General features: G+C 38.1%; 1 protein-coding gene across 1 annotated transcript; it reads right to left on the bottom strand.

The window, feature by feature from the left end:
- Positions 1 to 17,873: 17,873 nt before the first annotated feature.
- LOC132613080 (uncharacterized) lies at positions 17,874 to 18,425 on the bottom strand. The gene has a single exon (XM_060327135.1). The coding sequence runs from the start codon at positions 18,423 to 18,425 to the stop codon at positions 17,874 to 17,876; it is 552 nt and encodes a 183-aa protein (XP_060183118.1).
- Between the last annotated feature and the right edge of the window lie 4,373 nt (positions 18,426 to 22,798).

The raw sequence follows: 22,798 nt of genomic DNA, 5'->3' as shown, positions 1-22,798 counted from the left end.
TTCTACTTACTCCAATCAACAATTAATTAGCACTTGAAGTCGTCCCAAATTCTTAATCAGGTAGCACTTATTTTCTGATGATAAGTGTTCAAAGCTCTCTTGTAGCATTATCCTTATCGTAACTTGTATCATATGTTTCCTCTAATAGATTTACAATACATCGTTTGTTCTTCAAACTTACAGTCCTTGTCCTTTAAGGATTTCACTATTTCTGAGGTGAAGTCACATACACGCAGTACTCCTTTATGCCTTATGCTCTTTTACCCTTGTTGTGTACCCAACACTGACTTCTAACTTACTCAAAATCATATCAAGTTCGTCTTAATAATGGTCTTGTCTTATCACCTTGCCTTCGCACTACACCTTTAAGTTCATAGCTATATATTTCCCTTTTATTTTATACTCATACTCAATTAATTTTGTCTACCTTGGGTGCTTCCTTTACTGTTCCCTTACCATTTCTCCAATCTATGTCCATCTTTCATTTTGTGCATGAGGAATCTCATACTATCTCTGTATCCTTCGGAAAACACTACTTCTGCATAATCCCTTTCTCATTCTCAAAACGTATTCTGTTCATCCCTATTTGTTCTTATTATCCAGTCATTTCTGGCACTCATTCTGCCTCGTTGCTCATCTTCCTATAGTTTAGTCTTTCACAAGTTATGCCATTTATATTACTCGTGTTCTCGGCTATGTCATAACCTGTCACTACACTGTTATCTCGCTCGCTTTCTTCCTGTTTCCTTCTTTCAGTTAACTCCTTCTTTTCTTGTGCTCAGTTTCATTTTCGTTATCACATAATCTCCATTCTGAACTTTCCCTATAGGACTTTGTAAGTATTTCTTATTCATTCTATACCTTGTCTTTACATTTCACATTTGCCTTTATACTTTAATCGTATAGATTACGTCATACCTTTTAGTCACTTGCTCGCTAGGCTTTACTCATTTTCATAACAATCCTTATTATAATCACATTATCTCCTGTTCGTAATCAATCCTATAGTGTAATACTTCTTAATCTTAAAGATTCACGATTCTTTCTATGGTTTAATTTCACTCCGTGGAGTAGGCATACCTAACCTTTTTCCCTTCCTGGTTAATCTTAGCCTTTATACCTCACAGGATGTCTTATCAATACATTTATATTCGTCACAATTCTTCCTCCTCCGTACTCTTGTCTCAATCACACTATTACTTCTTTTAATTATAAACTCGTCGTAATTTGTCCCTGCTGATCAATTCAGTTGATACCTCGATATAACACTCTATTAAGATTTGCCAGCCCTTTCTAAATAATCTTTTATTATCACAAGCCCTTCCAAATTGTCCTAATATTTCCTTTTTACCATATTGATCTCAACCTTATAATTACCATTAACCCGACCTTCCAAGAATATTACGAACTTATATCTCATTCTCTTTTTATTTCTAGGAATATTTTGGCAGAGTTTCCACTGTATTTCTTACTATCCCAAAACCTGTACGCAAGACATACCAACGATGCCTCACAGGGTCAACACATATACATATATATCATAACATATCGTAGCCACACAGGGCTCCCCACACCAACAACAATATGAAAATGATGAACTTACCTCGTATGTCCAACTCAAACTATACATGTTACACTTTCCTATTTACTTTCCCTATAAATATTTAACTGCAGGTTTCAATCGTACCTGCAACATTCACACTATATCTAACATATATTCTGCTTACCGTAACTGTTTCCTAGCTGTCACGACCCAGCAAGGGTCCGCGACGGGTACCCGGGGTTAGCCACCGAGCACCACTCACTCTACCACTCATCTTGCTCACTTAAGGCCTTTTTATCAACTTCATACACGAATTATAGGAAAAACATATTTTAGATAGAAATAATAATGCTTTATATACATTCGCGTCTCGGCTATCAAAATAATATATACATATAATAACATCTTGTGAGACCATCTAACCCACACTGCGTATCTACGAGCCTCTACTGATAGACTGAATACATATAGATGGAACAAGACTCCGTCGTGCCAAAAATATGCATATATACCAAAAGGGGAATCACAAGCACCTCCGAACAATGGAGTGCTCTCAATCAGCTGACAGCTACTATGGATCTGGATCAAGCTCACCTCCCTGTCTACCTGTGGGCATGAACACAGCGTCCAAAGAAAACGGACGTCAGTACGAATATTGTACCGAGTATGAGAGGCATAAACAATGAAACAAGACAATGATATAGAGAGAATATCAATATGAAGCCTCTGGATCTGACTGATATACATAAGGAAAGTAATGTATGCTGTCTTACTCATACTCATCATCAAATCATATATGCATAATGTATAAGTTGCCCGTCCATGTCGGATCGGTGTAATAATCAATAACATTAGCCCGTGTCCAGACCTTTCGCGTCCGGGGTACCATCTCATGCCGCCCACTAGTGGTGTCTGCCCATGCCAAATGGTCATGGTGTATCCGTATAGCTGCCCGTCTTAGCGGTGACTGCCCGGCCAACTAGACGCGGTGTAATATTATCATGACATGGTCATATTATTATAGTACATGCGTAAAGCTCAAGATCAACTATACTTTATCGGGGTGACGTAAGGTCGAGATCACCCAATTTCATTGTGGAGCAATTAGCGACGTTCTTCCTCACCTTGAAGGAATTAGCACATAAGGTGAGTGTGAGTAATCAATAACATCTTCATCATAGCAAATCTCTTATCTTATATAGACATCTATAGATATAGGCTTTTAGCTTTTCAGAATACATGAACTCATAAAGAGGAAAGGAATTTATACCATAGGATTCATGCCATTCGAAAGAAAGGACTAGCCTCACATACCTTTGTCGTTTAGCTAGTCTATCGTTCACTTGATCTCCTTCGATATCACGTCGCTACCTTCATGAGAGAATTCGAATTAGTATTAGTTAATTGACTTAAGGAATACGTCACTATTTCTAGAAAAAATTGGGCAGAAGTTCCTTTAGTTATACTAGTTTTCCCATAGTCCATATCAACTCCCAACGTTCTGAACAACATCTACATTATTACAATCAACAACCATCATTTATATATATTCACCACGTTCCACCATTTTCCTCCAATTTCTCCACATTTATGGTTATAGCTCGTTATCGCATCATCTCATATATAATACTCATTTCATGGTATAAACATCATTTACAACGTATTCATGATCATAGTACATCAACATTCATGATTCCATTTAACTACCATTCAATTGTGACACTATTCACTCATTCAAGACCCATTTTCCATGTCTTTCTACAATTCAAGCATCTTAGCTTTCCAATACCTTAAACAACGTGATAAAGTCATGAAACTTACCTTAGATGATGGTTGAATAAGTCTTGAGTAGTAATACCTTCTTTGCACCAAAACCCTACTTCACCTTTCTTGGGTTTTCTTGAGGTAGATGACCTTTACTTGCATTTCGTACACTTTGTTTCATGGATTTAATGTTGTTGATCTTGATGTTCCTTTGATTTTGTTGGATGAAGTGTTTTGGAGAATATTCTAGAGTGTTCTTGAATTGTGAATATGGGAAATGAAATAAAATGAGGTTAGGGTCCCTTTTTAATACTCAAAATCTGATTTTTAATGAAAAACAGTCGGGGTGTACAGTGATCGTAAACCACAGTTTACGTCCTCCATGGTCGTATTTAAGCATATCAGAAACAGAAAGGTTGGCTGGATATCCTGGCAGTTTACGACTCAGTTTACGGGCCGTATTTCGATTTACGGTCCGTATTCTGGGTCGTATTTTACCATTTCAACATTTAACAGAAAGTTGAAATTTTTGAAATGTTGAAGGACGATGGCACTTTACGGTCCGTAAATCACTTTACGACCACTGGTCTGAAATAAAATTCCGCAACTTTCTTATTTCCAAAAACTCATAATTAGCCATTCCCTACTTAGTAAACATCGCACACTCATACCCTTCATTGGTCCATTCATTGTAGGCTCGCGGAAAATTTCCGAGGTGTAACATTCTTCCCCCCTTTTGCAACATTCGTCCTCGAATGTTAAACACTTGGGATTCTACGAAAATTTTGCCAGAGATACCTCTGTAATCTGGCGCTACCAACCTGTCACAACAGCCCACAATATCATCGCCTCACAGGGCTACATCACAATATCAACACATCTATAGCCACACACGACCAAGAACATAAAAAGTAAGCATACATACCTTATAATCTCGGCGTATCATCATGAACCTCTTCTGGAGATTGGAATAAATGTGGATATTTGGCTTTCATGTTCTCCTCTGCTTCCCAAGTCATTTCTTCCCGATTGTTGTTTCGCCACAAGACCTTCACTGAAGCTACTTCTTTGTTTCGAAGTCTTCGCACTTGTCTATCTAAAATGGCAATAGACACTTCTTCATATGCTAGTTTCTCCATCACTTGGACATCATGAACCGGAACTATTCTTGTTGGGTATCCAATACACTTGCGGAGCATCGAAACATGAAAAACTGGGTGCACTGACTCAAGCTCTGAAGGCAAGGAAAATTCGTAGGCTACACGACCCACCTTACGGATAATTTCATAAGGTCCAATATATCGTGGGCTCAACTTCCCCTTTTTACCGAATCTCATTACCCCTTTCATTGGCGATACTTTCAAAAATACCCAATCATTGACCTGAAATTCCAGATCTCGCCGGCGATAATCTACATAAGACTTCTGGCGACTTTGGGCTGTCACTAATCGATCTCGTATCACCTTGACTTTTTCGACTGCTTGTTGAATCAGGTCAGGGCCTATTAATTGTGTCTCTCCAGTCTTAAACCATCCAATTGGAGATCTACATTTCCTTCCATACAAAGCTTCATATGGAGCCATTTGAATACCGGAATGGTAGCTATTGTTGTATGCGAATTCTATAAGGGGTAAATACTCATCGCAACTACTGCCAAATTCCAACACACATGCTCGTAGCATATCCTCCAAAGTCTGAATAGTGCGTTCGGCTTGCCCATCGTTCTGTGGATGAAATGTCGTGCTAAGCTTAACTTGAGTACCTAGACCCTCTTGAAAATACTTCCAGCACTTAGCTGTAAATTGGGCTCCTCTATCTGTAATAATGGCTAATGGAATTCCGTTAAGTCGCACAATTTCTTTCAAGTACAACCTAGCATAATCTTCCGCAGAATACGTGGTCCTGACTGGAAGAAAGTGAGCTGCTTTGGTTAATCTATCCATGATCACCCATATAGAATCGTATTTGCCTCGGGAGCGAGGTAATCCTACAATGAAATCCATATTAATTTCTTCCCATTTCCAGGTAGGAATCTCCATTGCCTGTAATAAGCCCCCTGACTTCTGATGTTCGACCTTTACTTGTTGACAATTTGGACATTGAGCTACAAATTCCGCTATGTCCCGTTTCATGCCATCCCACCAATAAGTGATTTGAGATCATGATACATCTTGGTTGCACCTGGATGAATAGAGTACCGAGAATAGTGTGCTTCCTCTAGAATCCGTTGGCGTAATTCTGCTACAGCCGGCACACATAGCCTGCCTCGATATCTAAGGACTCCATCTTCGGAGGCTTCGAATGGAGACTTCTCTTTTTCACAAGAGACGTCCCTGTAATGACACATTTATGGATCTTCATACTGGCATTCTTTTATCTCCACATTCAAGGGCGAGACCGTAGGATCATTGACATTAATTCCTGCATTACCTAAATCAATTACACGTACTCCAAGGTTTGCTAATCGATGGAGCTCATGAACCATTTCTTTCTTTTCTGAAGGAACACCACATAAACTGCCCATGGATCGGCGGCTAAGCGCATCAGCTACCACATTCGCTTTTCCGGGGTGGTACAAAATATTCACATCGTAATCCTTCAATAATTATAACCACCGCCTCTGTCGCAGATTTAACTCCTTCTGCTTGAAAATATATTGGAGACTTTTGTGATCTGTATAAATATCAACATGCACCCCATACAAATAATGTCTCCACATTTTCAAGGCATGGATGACCGCAGCTAATTCGAGGTCATGAGTTGGATAATTTTGTTCATGTTTCCGCAACTGTCTTGAAGCATATGCAATAACCTTCTCATGTTGCATTAATACACATCCTAGTCCCACAACGGAGGCATCACAATACACGACATAGCCATCCGGCCCTTCGGGAAGTGTTAACACTGGAGCTGAAGTCAATCTGTCTTTCAACTCTTGAAAACTACGCTCGCAAACGTCATTCCACTGAAATTTCGCCGACTTCTGGGTTAGCTTCATCAATGGAGCTGAAATAGATGAAAAACCCTCTACGAATCTTCTATAATAGCCTGCAAAACCCAGAAAACTACGGACTTCCGTAGGTGTTGTAGGCCTTGGCCAAGTCTTCACAGCTTCAATTTTCTGAGTGTCGACTCGGACGCTATCATCTGAAATAACATGGCCCAGAAATGTCACAGAATTCAGCCAAAACTCGTACTTTGAAAATTTCGCATATAATTCCCGAGCTCGAAGAATGCCAAGAACAATTCTCAAATGATCTGCATGCTCCGATTTTGTGCGAGAATATACCAGAATATCATCAATAAACACTATCACAAACAAGTCCAAGAGTGGCCTGAACACATTTTTCATTAGATTCATGAACACTACCGGAGTGTTAGTCAACCCAAACGACATCACTTGGAATTCATAGTGGCCATATCTCATCCTGAAAGCTGTTTTGGGAATGTCCGCTTCTCTAACTCTCACCTGATGATAACCCGATCGCAAATCTATTTTAGAAAACCATTTGGCACCTTGCAATTGATCAAATAAGTCATCAATCCTTGGAAGAGGATATTTGTTCTTCACCGTCACCTTGTTCAACTGCCTGTAATCGATACACATTCGTAGAGAACCGTCTTTCTTCCTTACGAACAATACTGGTGCTCCCCACGGTGATGAACTAGGCCTAATGAAACCCTTCTCGAGTAAGTCTTTCAACTGCGCCTTTAGCTCTTTCAGTTCTGCTGGAGCCATTCGATAAGGAGGAACAGAAATAGGCTAGGTGTCCAGCAACACATCGATGGCAAAATCAATCTCACTTTCTAGAGGATGACCCGAAAGTTCATCTGGAAACACATCTGGGAATTCATTCACTACCGGAACTGATTGAAAAGTTGTTGGCTCCGCCTCGGTATCGTGAACTGAACTAGATGGTAAATGTAGCCCTTGGCTATCATCTTCCTTGCCTTAAGGTAGGAAATGAACCTACCTTTTGGAGAAGCTGTATTACCCTTCCACTCAAGCACGGGCTCTCCCGGGAATTGAAATCGAACCATCTTAGTCCGACAATCGACATTAGCATAGCATGAGGCCAACCAATCCATACCCATAATTACCTCAAAATCAAGCATTTCCGGCTCAATCAAATCAGCTTTTGTTCGGCGATCACATATGACAACTACACAATTTTTGTACACTTTCCTCGCTATTACCGGATCACCAACCGGAGTGAATACCTCAAAAGGACTAATTGGCTCGGGTTTCACCCCAACACATTCAGCAACATACGGAGTAACATAAGATAAGGTAGAACCCAGATCGATCAGAGCATATACATCACGGGAAAATATAGTTAATGTACCTGTGACGACATCTGGGGAAGACTCAAGATCCTGTCGCCCGGCTAAAGCATATACGTGGGGCTGAACAGCACCTGAAGTAGATGCTCCCTCTCTGCCCCTGCCTCTACTTGCTGTAGTCTGAGAAGTCTGTGCTATCGGGCGTACTGAGGAAAACCCAGCTGCTGATCCCGTAGGCTGAGTCCCAACTCTACCTCTTGCTGAAGGGAAATCTCTCATCATATGACCAACCTACCCGCAGGCATAGCAAGCATCCGAACCCTGATGACACTTTCCGGAATGTAGTCTACCGCACTGGCTGCACCGCGGCACTAAGGGTCTCCTCTGACTAAAGTATCCCCTAAACTGAAAATCTGAGGCCCTCAAACTCTGGCCCTGTCCTGATTGAAAAGAACGATCAAACCTCCTGTCTAAGAATCTAGGAGGCGCACTAGTCGCTGACTGACTTGATTGCCTAAATTGCATCTGTCTCGGTCCCCCTCTATACTCACTGTTGGCTTCCATAGATCTAGCCCTCTTACCTTGTCTTGTGTCACTATCACGATCACTTCGTTGCGACTGTTGTCGTTCCTCAAGATTCTGAGCATGGGCCTGTATTCAGGAAATATCCATCCCGTCTTGCAAAGAGGCCGTCAGACAATCTCTAAACAAGTGTGGCCCCAAACCACTCACAAATCTATGGACTCGGCCTCCCATGTCGGCCACCATAGTTGGGGCATATCTAGCCAAAGAATTGAATTGCATACTATACTCTCGGGCACTCATGCTTCCTTGCTTTAGATTCAAGAACCTGTCCGCTCTAGCTCGATGGACCTCCGGAGGCAAATAATGATGAATAAAAGCATCCATAAATTCTTGCCAAACAGGAGGAGGCGCGTTCTCACCCCTTGATGCTACCCAGTTGTTGTACCATAATACCGCCACATCGTGGAGTCTATAAGAGGCCAACTCCACGGATTCGATCTGGAGGCATGAATAATCTTTAAGGTCCTCAACATTTCATCAATAAAGTTTTGCGGATATTCATCTGGGTTCGACCCAAAGAACTCCAGAGGATTTAAGGTCATAAAATCACGAGCTCTTGTGCTAGTTGAATGATCACTCGGGCCCGCATTCTGTCGTAGTGCCTAGGCGAGAACCAATTGGGTCAAGAAATGTATGGCCTCAGTCACCTGTTGACCCGAAGCACCCGCTGGAGGAATCGGAGCCGAGGCTCCTCCTTGCTCTTCTACATTGGGCGGGGCCTCATTTTGTGATTCGACCTCTTCTACATTCATCAGAGGCTCTCTTTCGGCCCATCTTTTTTTCGTAGCTTTGCCCTTCTGGGCAGCTATAGCTTTTCCCTTTGGCGGCATTCTGAAATCATAACACACTTTTAGAAAGAATGGAATCTTGTACGTGGCTCTATCGCACTATCTCATAGAAGGCAGATGGTCATTTTCCTAAATGCCCTGTAGCCTCTTGTTTATTGATGTGGCACGCTACACACCATAAACAAGACTCTACTAGACACGGCTCGTAGACACTTCCTAGGACGGCCTGCTCTGATACCACTTTTGTCACGACCCAGCTAGGGGCCGCGACGGGTACCCAGGGCTAGCCACCGAGCACCACTCACTCTACCACACATCTTGCTCACTTAAGGCCCTTTTATCAACTTCATACACGAATTATAAGAAAAACATATTTTAGATAGAAATAATAATGCTTTATATACATTCGCCTCTCGGCCATCAAAATAATATATACATATAATAACATCTTGTGAGACCATCTAACCCACACTGCGTATCTACGAGCCTCTACTGACAGACAGAATACATATAAACTGAAAAAGACTCCATCGTGCCCAAAATATGCATATATACCAAAAGGGGAATCACAAGCACCTCCGAACAATGGAGTGCTCTCAATCAGCTGACAACTACTATGGATCTGGATCAAGCTCACCTCCCTGTTTACCTGTGGGCATGAACACAGCGTCCAAAGAAAACAGACGTCAGTATGAATATTGTACTGAGTATGAGAGGCATAGACAATGAAACAAGACAATGATATAAAGAGAATATCAATATGAAGCCTCTAGATCTAATTGATATACATAAGGAAAGTAATGCATGCTGTCTTACTCATACTAGTCATCAAATCATATATGCATAATGTATAAGCTTCCCGTCCATGTCAGATCGGTTTAATAATCAATAACATTAGCCCGCGTCCGGGGTACCATCTCATGCCGCCCACTAGTGGTGTCTGCCCATGCCAAATGGTCATGGTGTATCCGTATAGCTGCCCGCCTTAGCGGTGACTGCCCGGACAACTAGGCGCGGTGTAATATTATCATGACATGCTCATATTATTATAGTAAATGCGTAAAGCTCAAGATCAACTATACTTTATCGGGGTGACGTAAGGTCGAGATCCCCCGATTTCATTATGGAGAAATTAGTGACGTTTTGCCTCACCTTGAAGGAATTAGCACATAAGGTGAGTGTGAGTATTCAATAACATCTTCATCATAGCATATCTTTTACCTTATATAGACATCTATAGATATAGGCTTTTAGCTTTTCAGAATACATGAACTCATAAAGAGGAAAGGAATTTATACCATAGGATTCATGCCATTGGAAAGAAAGGACTAGCCTCACGTACCTTTGTCGTTTAGCTAGGCTATCGTTCACTTGATCTCCTTCGATATCACGTCGCAACCTTCACGAGAGAATTCGAATTAGTATTAGTTAATTGACTTAATGAATACGTCACTATTTCTAGAGAAAATTGGGCAGAACTTCCTTTATTTATACTACTTTTCCCATAGTCCATATCAACTCCCAACGTTCTCAACAACATCCACATTATTATAATCAACAACCATCATTTATATATATTCACCACGTTCCACCATTTTCCTCCAATTTCTCCACATTTATGGTTATAGCTCGTAATCGCATCTTCTCATATATAATACTCATTTCATGGTCTAAACATCATTTACAATGTATTCATGATCATAGTACATCAACATTCATGATTCCATTTAACTACCATTCAATTGTGATACTATTCACTCATTCAAGACCCATTTTCCATGTCTTTCTACAATTCAAGCATCTTAGCTTTCCGTCCATGTCAGATCGGTGTAATAATCAATAACATTAGCCCGTGTCCAGGCCTCCTGCGTCCGGGGTACCATCTCATGCTGCCGACAAGTGGTGTCTGCCCCTGCCAAATGGTCATGGAGTATCCGTATAGCTGCCCGCCTTAGCAGTGACTGCCCGGCCAACTAGGCGCGGTGTAATATTATCATGACATGCTCATATTATTATAGTACATGCGTAAAGCTCAAGATCAACTATACTTTATCGGGGTGACGTAAGGTCGAGATCCCCCGATTTCATTATGGAGCAATTAGTGACGTTTTGCCTCACCTTGAAGGAATTATCAAATAAGGTGAGTGTTAGTATTCAATAACATCTTCATCATAGCATATCTTTTATCTTATATAGACATCTATAGATATAGGCTTTTAGCTTTTCAGAATACATGAACTCATAAAGAGGAAAGGAATTTATACCATAGGATTCATGCCATTGGAAAGAAAGGACTAGCCTCACGTACCTTTGTCGTTTAGCTAGGCTATCGTTCACTTGATCTCCTTCGATATCACGTCGCAACCTTCACGAGAGAATTAGAATTAGTATTAGTTAATTGACTTAATGAATACGTCACTATTTCTAGAGAAAATTGGGCAGAACTTCCTTTATTTATACTACTTTTCCCATAGTCCATATCAACTCCCAACGTTCTCAACAACATCCACATTATTATAATCAACAACCATCATTTATATATATTCACCACGTTCCACCATTTTCCTCCAATTTCTCCACATTTATGGTTATAGCTCGTAATCGCATCTTCTCATATATAATACTCATTTCATGGTCTAAACATCATTTACAATGTATTCATGATCATAGTACATCAACATTCATGATTCCATTTAACTACCATTCAATTGTGATACTATTCACTCATTCAAGACCCATTTTCCATGTCTTTCTACAATTCAAGCATCTTAGCTTTCCAATACCTTTAACAACGTGATAAAGTCATGAAACTTACCTTAGATGATGGTTGAATAAGTCTTGAGTAGTAATACCGTCTTTGCACCAAAACCCTACTTCACCTTTCTTGGGTTTTCTTGAGGTAGATGACCTTTACTTGCATTTCATACACTTTGTTTCATGGATTTAATGTTGTTTATCTTGATGTTCCTTTGATTCTCTTGGATGAAGTGTTTTGGAGAATATTCTAGAGTGTTCTTGAATTGTGGAGATGAGAAATGAAATAAAATGAGGTTAGGGTCCCTTTTTAACACTCAAAATCTGATTTTTAATGAACAGTCGGGGTGTACAGTGGTCGTAAACCACATTTTACGGACCGTATACTGGTTTACGGTCTGTCCTCCACGGTCGTATTTAAGCATATCCAAAACAGAAAGGTTGGCTGGAGATCCTGGCAGTTTACAACTCAGTTTACGGGCCGTATTTTGATTTACGGTCGGTATTCTGGGTTGTATTTTACCATTTCAACATTTAACTGAAAGTCAAAATTTTTGAAATGTTTAAGGACGATGGCACTTTACAGTCCGTAAATCACTTTACGGGCCGTAAATCACTTTACGACCACTGGGCTGAAATAAAATTCCGCAACTTTTTTATTTCCAAAAACTCATAATTAGCCATTCCCTACTTAGTAAAACATCGCACACTCATACCCTTCATTGGTCCATTCATTGTAGGCTCGCGGAAAATTTCCGAGGTGTAACACAAGCCTTTTCTGTGCGCACCTTATAACTGAACTTATCAACAACATATATATATTCAATCCATTTTCTTACTGTACTGACAATAACTTACCTTGATGATGGCCAGCTTGACATTCTGCATATACAAATTCTCATTATGTAACCTTGATATCCAACTTTTACCTGTATGCATAACTATTTTCCACCCTAGATTTCAAAATTCCCATGGTGACGGGAACACCTTGGTCGTTGTTACTTATAAATACTTGGTTGTTGGCCCCTTTGATTTCCGCTCGCCGCTATTAGGTAATAATCAATAGCAAATGCACATACATAGGAAATTTCAATAAAGTCTCATATACCTGTAGTCGATCGGTCCCTAGTCTGATCTGGTGATCTGCAAGGTGAAGTGTGCTCCTCGTCATCGTCTGCCCGCCATCCACTCGTCTGGCCTTCGTCGTCTTCCTCATCTGAGTCTGAGGAACGTAGATAACCGGGAAACTCTTGGTTTACCGATGGCCAGGATAGGGGGCTGGAGTAATCTGTAACACTTACCGAGGTAGCCGGTCTAACGTGGTGCTCTGCCATAGGAGAAACTGGTACGGCCTCGGGGACCGTTTCCCTGGATATCAGAAACTCTGGAGGAATTGTCGCTGGATCCTCCGAGGGTTCAGTCTCGATAGAATAACTGAGGCTCCTCCTGCTCGATCCTGGAGTCTGTTGTCCTGAATTTACTCTAGGGGCCTTTTTAGCACCCCCACTATCTGAAGCTGACCTTTTCATCTCTCTCCAATCTGCACCTACCTACAGGAAAAGAGGTCAGAACAATCATTCCTAGGTTCTGGCTGTATCGCACGATATAGAATAAGAAGGAAAGATAACATCCTAAATGTCCTGTAGCTTCCTGTTTATAGATGTGGTACACAACACACCGATAAACAAGACTCTACTAGACACGGTCTGTAGACATTCCGAGGATGAACTGCTCTGATACCACTTTTGTCACGACCCGACCCCATGGGCCATGACTAGTGCCCGAGCTGGACACTCATATACGTACCTGTTAGATATAGCCAAACTGAATCTATGAAAAATATGGAAACTTGCAAAAGAACTCCAAAGGTTCATAACGTCATCATATATATATATATATATATCCAGATAACCTGTCTCCTGAGGAGTCACAACTGATTAAAACATAATATGATACGCAAGCCGACAAGGCTGCCACAATATATCAACATGATACGCAAGACGACAAGGCTGCCACTACATATCAACACCATACGCAAGCTGACAAGGCTGCCACTACAGACGAACATATCCATAGCACATCGTATAAACACAGCGGAACAAAACATATACACAACCCACACATATGTCTACATACCTCTAAGAGTATCCATAGTGAAATATGACGGGACAGGGCCCCGCCGTAGCCCTGGATAAACATATATATACATCATAAGATCTGTACCAAAAGTCTAGGCTTCGGAATAGTGGAGCTCTCCAAGATAGCTGAGTAGAAGTCCTACGCTGGAGGGTCACCAAACCGACTATCTGTACATGCGGGCATGAAACGCAGTCCCCCGAAGAAAAGGGGTCAGTACGAGATATGTACTGAGTATATAAAGAATGAAATACAATAGATAGGATCATCACTGAGATAGAGATTACAGGAGACAAGTATCATGTCACTATCATATATCATACCCGGCCCATTATGGGACTCGCTGAATAAAGTCATCATATGCCATTCTTGGCGCCATAATCACATCATCATATCATCATATCATCACATCATCACATCATCATATATATATACCGTATCCCGGCCCTCTAGTGAGGGACTCGGTGAATAATGCAGTGAAACTGTGCACGAAAATGTATCTTGGCCTGGGACTCAGTGAAAGATATATTGAGGCATGCACGAGCAGAGTAGTGAGCAACCATATGCAAATTAAATCATATCTGAGACTCAATAGAATAATCAAAATGAACTATCATTTGAAAATCAAGACAATAGTCATATAAAGTACATTTCGAATGTCACTATGGATTATATCAAAATAGAACTTCTGGAATCATATACACGTATCAAGACATAATGAAACAGCTGCTGGAAATCAAGAACATTCACCATCCTAGTGGCTCTAAGAATAGGAACTTCTTTGGAATCATATACACGTCGTCTGTTTCTTTCATAGAGATCATGCCAAAAAGAAGAAAGGGTTAGCTTTACATACTTTTAACGCTTATCCGCGATACAATACGTATACCCTGCCTGAAGTGTCTCAACCTATATTAAAACGTCACGACTATGGTTAAGCTATGGAAAGGCATAAAACGTACTTCAACGTTAGTAGCTTATTTCTAGACGATTGGGCGGTATTTCCCTTATATTTTTCACTTCCCTCTCTTTCAAGCCGACTATAAAACGACCAAGTCAACATCGACAACCACACGTTCAATACTATATTAATACTAGCTAAGACATGATTCACGAGTACTCCTAACAGCCCACATAACATTCCAATCAGCCCACGCGTTACAACATTCAATAATCGCTAACATAACGGCTACGACATATTCAAGTTACTCTATACTTCAAGTTACTCCATACTTCATCGAAAGACTTTATAATAGTTCAACAATTACCACAACCCAACACATAATCTTAATTACACTTAGTCCTTCAATTCAACACCAACAATCAACACGACCCAAACAGCTCTTAAAACAAATACAACTTCCACTTAAAACATCAAATTCTTCCATTTCCATTATATAATCAATGACAACAATAAAAACAACACTAATTAAAATTAACCCATCATTTCTAAATTAAAACTGCCCCCCACGGCCCAAACAAAACCTCAACATCAACGTACCATTTCTTACATCCAATTCCACATCTACCAATTTATACAAAGTTCAAACCACTTCTAAAACATGCAAGAGAGAATTAAATCTTACCTTAACAAGCTTGGCTCCTTAACGTTGCTGAAATTTGTAGCTTCAAATAACAAACGTTCTCGCTACCCCCAATGGATTAATTCATGTTGCTAACCACTTGAATGTCTAGAACCTATTGGAAATTTAATATTTCTCCAACAAAACCTGAAGCTCAGTCAAGGAAAGCCATGGCCGTGAGTTGCCATGGCTTGTGGTGAATTTTGCTTGTCAAATTATGTAGGTGAAAATGTGCTTTGTGAGTCATTTTGGGCCTTTTGTATGCTGCCCCAATGATGGACACGTGTCCCTTACAATGACATGTGTCCCACCATGTTGACACATGTCCCATTATGGCGTGGACCAATCAGTTTGGCCACATCATAGTGGGGTACATTTAATACACTTAATTAATCTTAATTAATTACAAATCCCCACTTAATAATCTAATCATGGTTAATTATTACCTAATCTCCACTAATATTTCCACACCATTTGAATTTTACAAGCAATCGTGCACTTATTAAAAATCGGGAATTAAAAACCCTTGTCTCTTATCCAAAGAAATCTTGTCCTTGAATTCATGTCAATAAGCTTTCGAATAATCCAACGTACAAAAATACGGGGTATAACATCTTTCTTTCCAGAAATCATTACCACAGTCTTCTCTTATCATAACTTTTTCTAAGAACATATCTTTATACCACCTAAAATCATCTAATTTGCAGCATTTAAGATTGTTTAATAATTCTAAACTTCTATCTTGGAATTTTTTTGTCTCTCCAATAAAGTGTTTAGCAAAACTGTAAATTAGCGTTGCTGAAGCATCTTTTATTGCTTCCTCAACAACTACTTGGTTATTTCCTTCCATTTTAATACGGTACTTATGGTTATGGATCCTAAAATTTGGGCTCTATTATCTTCAGAGAGATAATGATCCCACAAATTTTTTAACATTCCTGTGAAACCAGAAATAATTTAAGAAGCAGCATATTTGTCTCCAACATGCTTAATTTTGTAAGTTGTGATAGCCATACCCATTTCGTGTAATACTTTATAGATTTGGCTTTCCGCTAATCCATCTATGTTCCATTCAGAAATATCATTTCCACTATGTGATGTACTAGTACGAAACTGATCTTCTTCAAATTGAACATCTGGGAAGGAAGGTCTTTTGTAATAATTCTTTTTGGTAGAATATCTTGGGTTAATAGTTAGCATATGAATTTTTTTGTCATTTGTACTTAAAGTTTTAACTTCTGTAGTACCAGTTTTCTTTGAAGTCTTTGCTTCAGATATTTTTAATTGTTAATTAATCTTTTCAAGAAAATCTTCTTCAAGATTAAACTTATCAGGTAATTGTGGGAATTTTTCTTTAGAATATTCTGGGAGTTTAAATATTGGATGTTTCTCCATATTGGTACTAGTTGTAGCTTTTAAAGGAGCTATTTTTTTTATTAGTATCTTTTACTAATTGATTAGAAAAAACATGTAATAACTGGTTTGTATAATTACTTTGCTGAATCAGTTTGTTAATGTCCTTAGTTTTATGATCACTATATTGGTTCCTTCTCTTTTAAAAGGAGTTGCAGTAATTATTTCCTTACCTACTGGTATATAAATTTCTTCTAATGGTGGAATAGTTGATTCGACTATTCCTTTGGCTTTTGTATGCCATTTGTTGACTAACATAGACAAAAATTCCTTTTGATTTGGAATTTGCCCTGTTAATTCAAACTATTTGAAGAATCTTATATTACTCTTACATCTTGTTATGTCACTAATCCAGTTAGCTTTAAAATCTATTCTAGCTTCGAAGCTATAGGTATCCATATACCAATCTGATTTCTTTTTGTTCCTTAGACTTTTCATTTCTTTGTCTAAGGCTAAGAGATCTGGTTTGAAATCATTGGCTCTAAGCATATCTAGTGAATCGTTTTGTTCTTGTTGTAGATCCATATCACAAGAAGTTGGGCTTCCAGTGTTTACCTCAGATTGTTGTGAATGTTAATAAATCTTAGGGATAGTTTCTGTAAAATCTACTCCTTTGAGTTTGCTATTAATTTCATTCACGAATGGTTCATGGTTTTCACCTACTTCCTCCGGGGGTTTAAAATAAGAAGGTCTTGAGTAAGAATTTCTTTGACTTGACGAAGGCCGTGAATATGACATTCGACTGCCAGAGGATGATTCATTAACCGATGTAGATCTAAGGAACTTTAGGTCGATAGACCCATCGGGATACTGAATAACCTGGTCAATAGCAGAACTTTCAGGTTCAGCTTCTGGTTGAGTTATGGCATCAAAGTGCCATTCATCTTTGGATAAAATTTCATTCCATTTTATCATTCTTGGTACAAAAGTACTACTATGTTCTTGGTTTGATTCCATGAGCATAGTAACTCGTTTTGGACTCATTATTTTAGCTTTTGGAGCTAAAGTTGTTTTCATTAGTCTTTAATATACTCTGTATATGATAACTATTTCTTTTGTATTAACTTTGCTATTCATATTTATTGTTTTAATATTAAGAGTTAATGTATCCAATATATTCTGGTCATTGATGTCAACCGAATAATTTGGATAACAGTTGAAGTAAACCGGGCCATGAGCTAGGTTACTTTGTAGAACTCCTAATAAAGAATAATCAAAGTTTAATAACCTGTTATCTCTTAGTAAGAGACATAGAGGTGTGTCTAGACCTAATCTGTAAAGAGGTTTGACAGCAACTTGGACAAATCCTAGGTGAAGAAAATTATAATTTTTCTTATATCTGTTTATGTCATGAATTGATAATAGTTTAACAGTCTCTGCTGAACTAGCAACTGTTGCTTCGCAAGTTTTGATATTGTAGTTTTTTACAAAAACAAACTTGCCTGTGTTATAAATTTGTCGGAATGGTTCTTTTGGAATATTCCAATTTTGTAAATCATTTTCAGCTTTAGCTATCCTTGTAGCTTGTGTTGACATGTTAACACTGTTTAAAACATCCATATTATCAAAACTCATGATTAATACTGAGCAGTTATGTTATCAAGTTAGTTTTGACAGCACTCAATACTATGTTCAACAGTATCTAAATTTTCTTCACTGGCTTTTAATAAGCGTTCAGCTGTTTGTATAGATTCTAGAACATCTTCTAGAGTAATATTTCTATTGGGATCACTTTTATTATAAGCTTCCAGAACTCTAGGATTCTCTAAGGAATTTTTAAATGATATTTCTTTTTCAAAGAATCTTATATAATATAACAGATCTTGTTTTTGAAAACAAAATTCCCATTTGAAAGTATTATAAAATCTCAATCTATCAAAAGATCGATGGGTTTTCATAAATCTTTACTTTTTAGAAAAGAGTAATATTTTGAGGATACTATCCTATGTGGGAATGTCTACTATCTCTGTTATGTTTATCCTACTTGTTCTTGTATTGCAATTAGAAAAAGCTTACTGTTAATCTTTCTTAATTCTTATTAACTTGTTTCTCTAATGTCCTAACGTGCCTATCTTTTCTATCTATGTGGTCTTGGGGAAGGGAACACCTAACCTTGGCTCCTAGCGGCACTCCTAGCCTTTGAGCAACAACGGTCTATTCGGGCTTGCCAACATATTAGCCGGAAATTAATCGGCGACCTCACACTAAGACTCAGAAAGGTTTAACAGTATTTGGGCCTAGAGAATAAAGTTACTAAGCTCTAAGGAAGATGAACAGTAAACCTAACTTGTTAACAACATGATTGGATTATAATAGCATTTCGACATAACCCTAGGATAGTATGATAACTTAGCCCCTCATACTTGGCTCCGATACCATTTTAAGGATCTTTTAACCGCTAAAATAGTAAGTAAAATAATTTCGGAATTTAAAGGAAAGTACTTACAAAAGTTGAAGACTTTTTATTCAACCATTGAAAGCATACATAGAAATTTTACCAAGAGGGAAGGGAAAAGGCTATTTCGAAGTAGGGGGTGAACTTTCGAATGCCTTGCTGATTACATCTAGAGAGTCTTATATAGACCTCGGAAATAATTAATATCTCTTGGATGATTACAAGTGGACGGCTATCTTTAAACATGCCTTCTGCTTTTGCCTTTGAAAAGTTGGACGGCTACTTTTGTAAAGTTGTCTGCCACTTTTCCTTTTGTAAAGTTTGGACGGCTGCTTTTTGTAAAGTTGTGGGTCATTTTCTTTTACCTCTTTCTTTTTTGAAGGGGTAAATACTTTAACATAAATCTTGATAATGCAGATATGCTTGGGTCATTCCTTGCGGGTCCATCATGTCGCCATTATCTTCTGCTGATGAAGATGTCGTATCCAGTAGTTCTTGAACATCTGCTGGGTCAGTATCATCAATATTGCTGAGAGCTTCTAGGAGCTTCTTTTTTATTTCTACTTTGGATTCGGTTGATCCTGTCTTGCTGCTGAATGGCTTTGGATTCTTAATTTTCAAATTTTTAGACTTCGGTGTCCATCCTTTGATTTTAATGGTTTTGACTAAATATTTAATCCTTGATATCTCAGCTATGTCAAAAGACCAACTGATGATGTAAGAAATTCTTTTTCTAATGTAATATTGACATAATTTAATATGATCCGATAAGGTGGAAATCTCCTGATCCTTCAGGAACTTCTCGTAATGAATTTTGAAACTTTTGGGCAGTGTTGCTTCATTGCCTCCAAATCTTCCCCACCAGGTGTAGAACCATCTAGGGATTATTGACTTAGACATTTGTTCGCTATATTTCACGAACCATGTGTGAGAAATGGGTCTTACATATAGAAAATTGTACCATGCCCATTCATAATCATAGTAACTATAGGTCTGGGGCCTATGTTGCTTTGATAATACGATAGGAGTATGGAGATGATCCACCTTCCAATCAAAAGGGCTGATAATCTTGTTTATGGTGGCCTTGGAATATGCAATACCATCTTGGCCATGTTTGTTATTTGTAGTATATTCAATTGTTATTGATCCTGTGTCTGTCAGGATAAATTCACAATATCTCCTAGTCTTGATAGGGTCATTGGTTTCAATATAGTCAAAATTAGTATAGCAAGGTTTGAGTAAATCCTCAACCTTCCAATTTTCATAATGTTTGTCCAATGCTAACACAGGGAGCATTGCTTTGTTAATGATTTTTAACTCTTCTGGAGTTGCCTGTTGTTCTTTCTTCTTTGAGGGAGTTTTGGGATCAACTGCTTGGGCTAAAGACTCTGGGTCTTCATTTCATAACAATCACTGGTTTGGATTTTTCCCTTACTTGTTGCGGAACTGGTAGAAGGTTAGATCCTTTGAAATGGTGATGATGGTTCTGTTTTTGAGGAATAGAACCGAGGATAGTTAATTTTTTGTTTTGGATTAGAAATGTGGGCCTCGTGGGCCTGGGTAGGTTTGGAAATTCAGCTAAGGCTGAATACCTGTTACCATTTGGTTTTTTATCTGTTTTTTTCTGGAAAGGTGAGTTTGGGGCTCCTGGCCTCATGGTTACCCTGCAAAAATTCCCTTGTAAGAAAATCTGGTAAAGATTTTAAATCTCCTTTTATAAATTCGATTTCAAAATCAAACTTGATCGTAAAGCTTGCCATCTTGCAAAATTTGTTTAGAAACAAGATTTTTGACATCTTTTTGTAAAATGTCTTTTGCTGATTTGCAATCAACCCTTAATAAAAAATTGTTATTTATCAAATCATCTTGAAATTTCGTAATACATAGTACTATAGATAAAATTTCTTTTTTAACAGTACTATAATTCTTTTGTGCAGGATTTTAGATCCCTGATGTGAAATGAACTAATTGTTCTATAGACTTTAGGGCGAGTCTTTGTTTATGAATTCCATCGTATCCTTCGTTAGAAGCATCGGTTTCTACTATCATGAAAGCATCTGGGTTTGGAATACCTAGACATGGAAGTTTTTTGACAACAACCTTGATTTTCTTAACTGTTTCTATATAGACAATAGACATATTGCTATAAGGACTAAAAATATTATTCATAATATTCTGAAATTCAGACGGGGCATTTTTAACCCAAAAGGCATGACATTCCATTCATATTTCCCAAAAGGGACATTGAATGCAGTTTTGTATTTATCCTTTTCAGCAACTTGTATTTGCCAAAATCCTGATTTCATATCGAACTTACTATATACGTTTGCCTTGTAAGTTCTTTTTGATAAATCTCTTTTATTACGTATCGGGTACCTAATCCATTGTAGTACTTTGTTTGAAGGTTTGTAATTTATAACTAATCTGGGAGATCCTCTTTCTTTTTCGTCATTTATATTTACATAAAATGCTGAACAGCTCCAAGGGGATCTAGAAGGTCTTATTATCTTTTTTTTTTTTTTGTAAAAAATCATTGATTTCATTTTTGCAAGTTTCCATTAACTCATGGTTCATTTTGATAGGCCTTGCCTTTGTAGAGATGGTTTGTTCACTGAATCCATCAATATATGGTAACTCAACAATGTGTCGCTTTCTTTCCCAAAAAGCACTTGGTAATTCTGAACAAACTTCAAGTTCAAGTTTTTCTTGAAAACTTGCTAGTTTTCTTTCTATCACCGGGGTTTTAAAAGTTTGTTCAATCTTTTTAATCTTAATTTCATCTTTTAAGTATGAAATCTGATTAGACAATAAACATATTTTGAAAATGGTGTTTGATTTAACAAAATCACTTTCTTCTAGAGAAATAATGGATAAATAAGGAAATCAAATTTCCTTTCCTAATACCGTGGTATATATTGCATCTAATCCAGCAAAATAAGTTTTAATATGAGTTATAAATGGGGTTCCCCAAACGATTTGTTCATTTATGTCTCGGGTGACCACAAAATTATTGTTAAAACAAATCCCATCATTACAGATGTGGGCCTTAGATAATTTGTAATCTATTTTAAGTTTTTCTCCAGTGAAAAAGTATAACTTGGAAGTACTTTTTTCAAAATACTTACTAGGTATTAATCCTTCCATGATGCAGCTTTTATCTGCCCCTAAATCTATTAAAGCCAACTTATTACGCGTTATGTTTCCTACTTTTAAAGTAATAGGGACATGCCAGCTTTTTGATTTGACTATTTCTACAGTTTTTCCTGTATTGTTATTAACAGATGTTTGTATAATTTCATCATTTTCTTGATGATCTATAGAATCATTATTGTTGGAATGGTTATCTTCACTATCTTCTGCAAGAGTTTCTTTTCTTGTTTGAGATAATACTTGATCAGTTAGATAATCCATTTCGACTTTATTAAGCCTGGATTTAACGTCTTTAATCTCCTTTTATACAGAGATTAATTGATATTGTAAATCCTAGATAGTAGGTTTTTCATCCTTGGAAGAAAACCTATTCATAACAATTTTCATATTAAAGGGTTGAATC

Source organism: Lycium barbarum, chromosome 10, assembly GCF_019175385.1.
Source record: "Lycium barbarum isolate Lr01 chromosome 10, ASM1917538v2, whole genome shotgun sequence".
NCBI lineage: Eukaryota > Viridiplantae > Streptophyta > Magnoliopsida > Solanales > Solanaceae > Lycium > Lycium barbarum.
The sequence above is the reverse complement of the archived record's forward strand: the minus strand, read 5'-3'. Positions and strand labels throughout refer to the sequence as shown.

Excerpts from the sequence above, each read along its gene's own strand:
- LOC132613080 (XM_060327135.1), bottom strand. The coding sequence starts at position 18,425 with ATGAGTTTTGATAATATGGATGTTTTAAACAGTGTTAACATGTCAACA.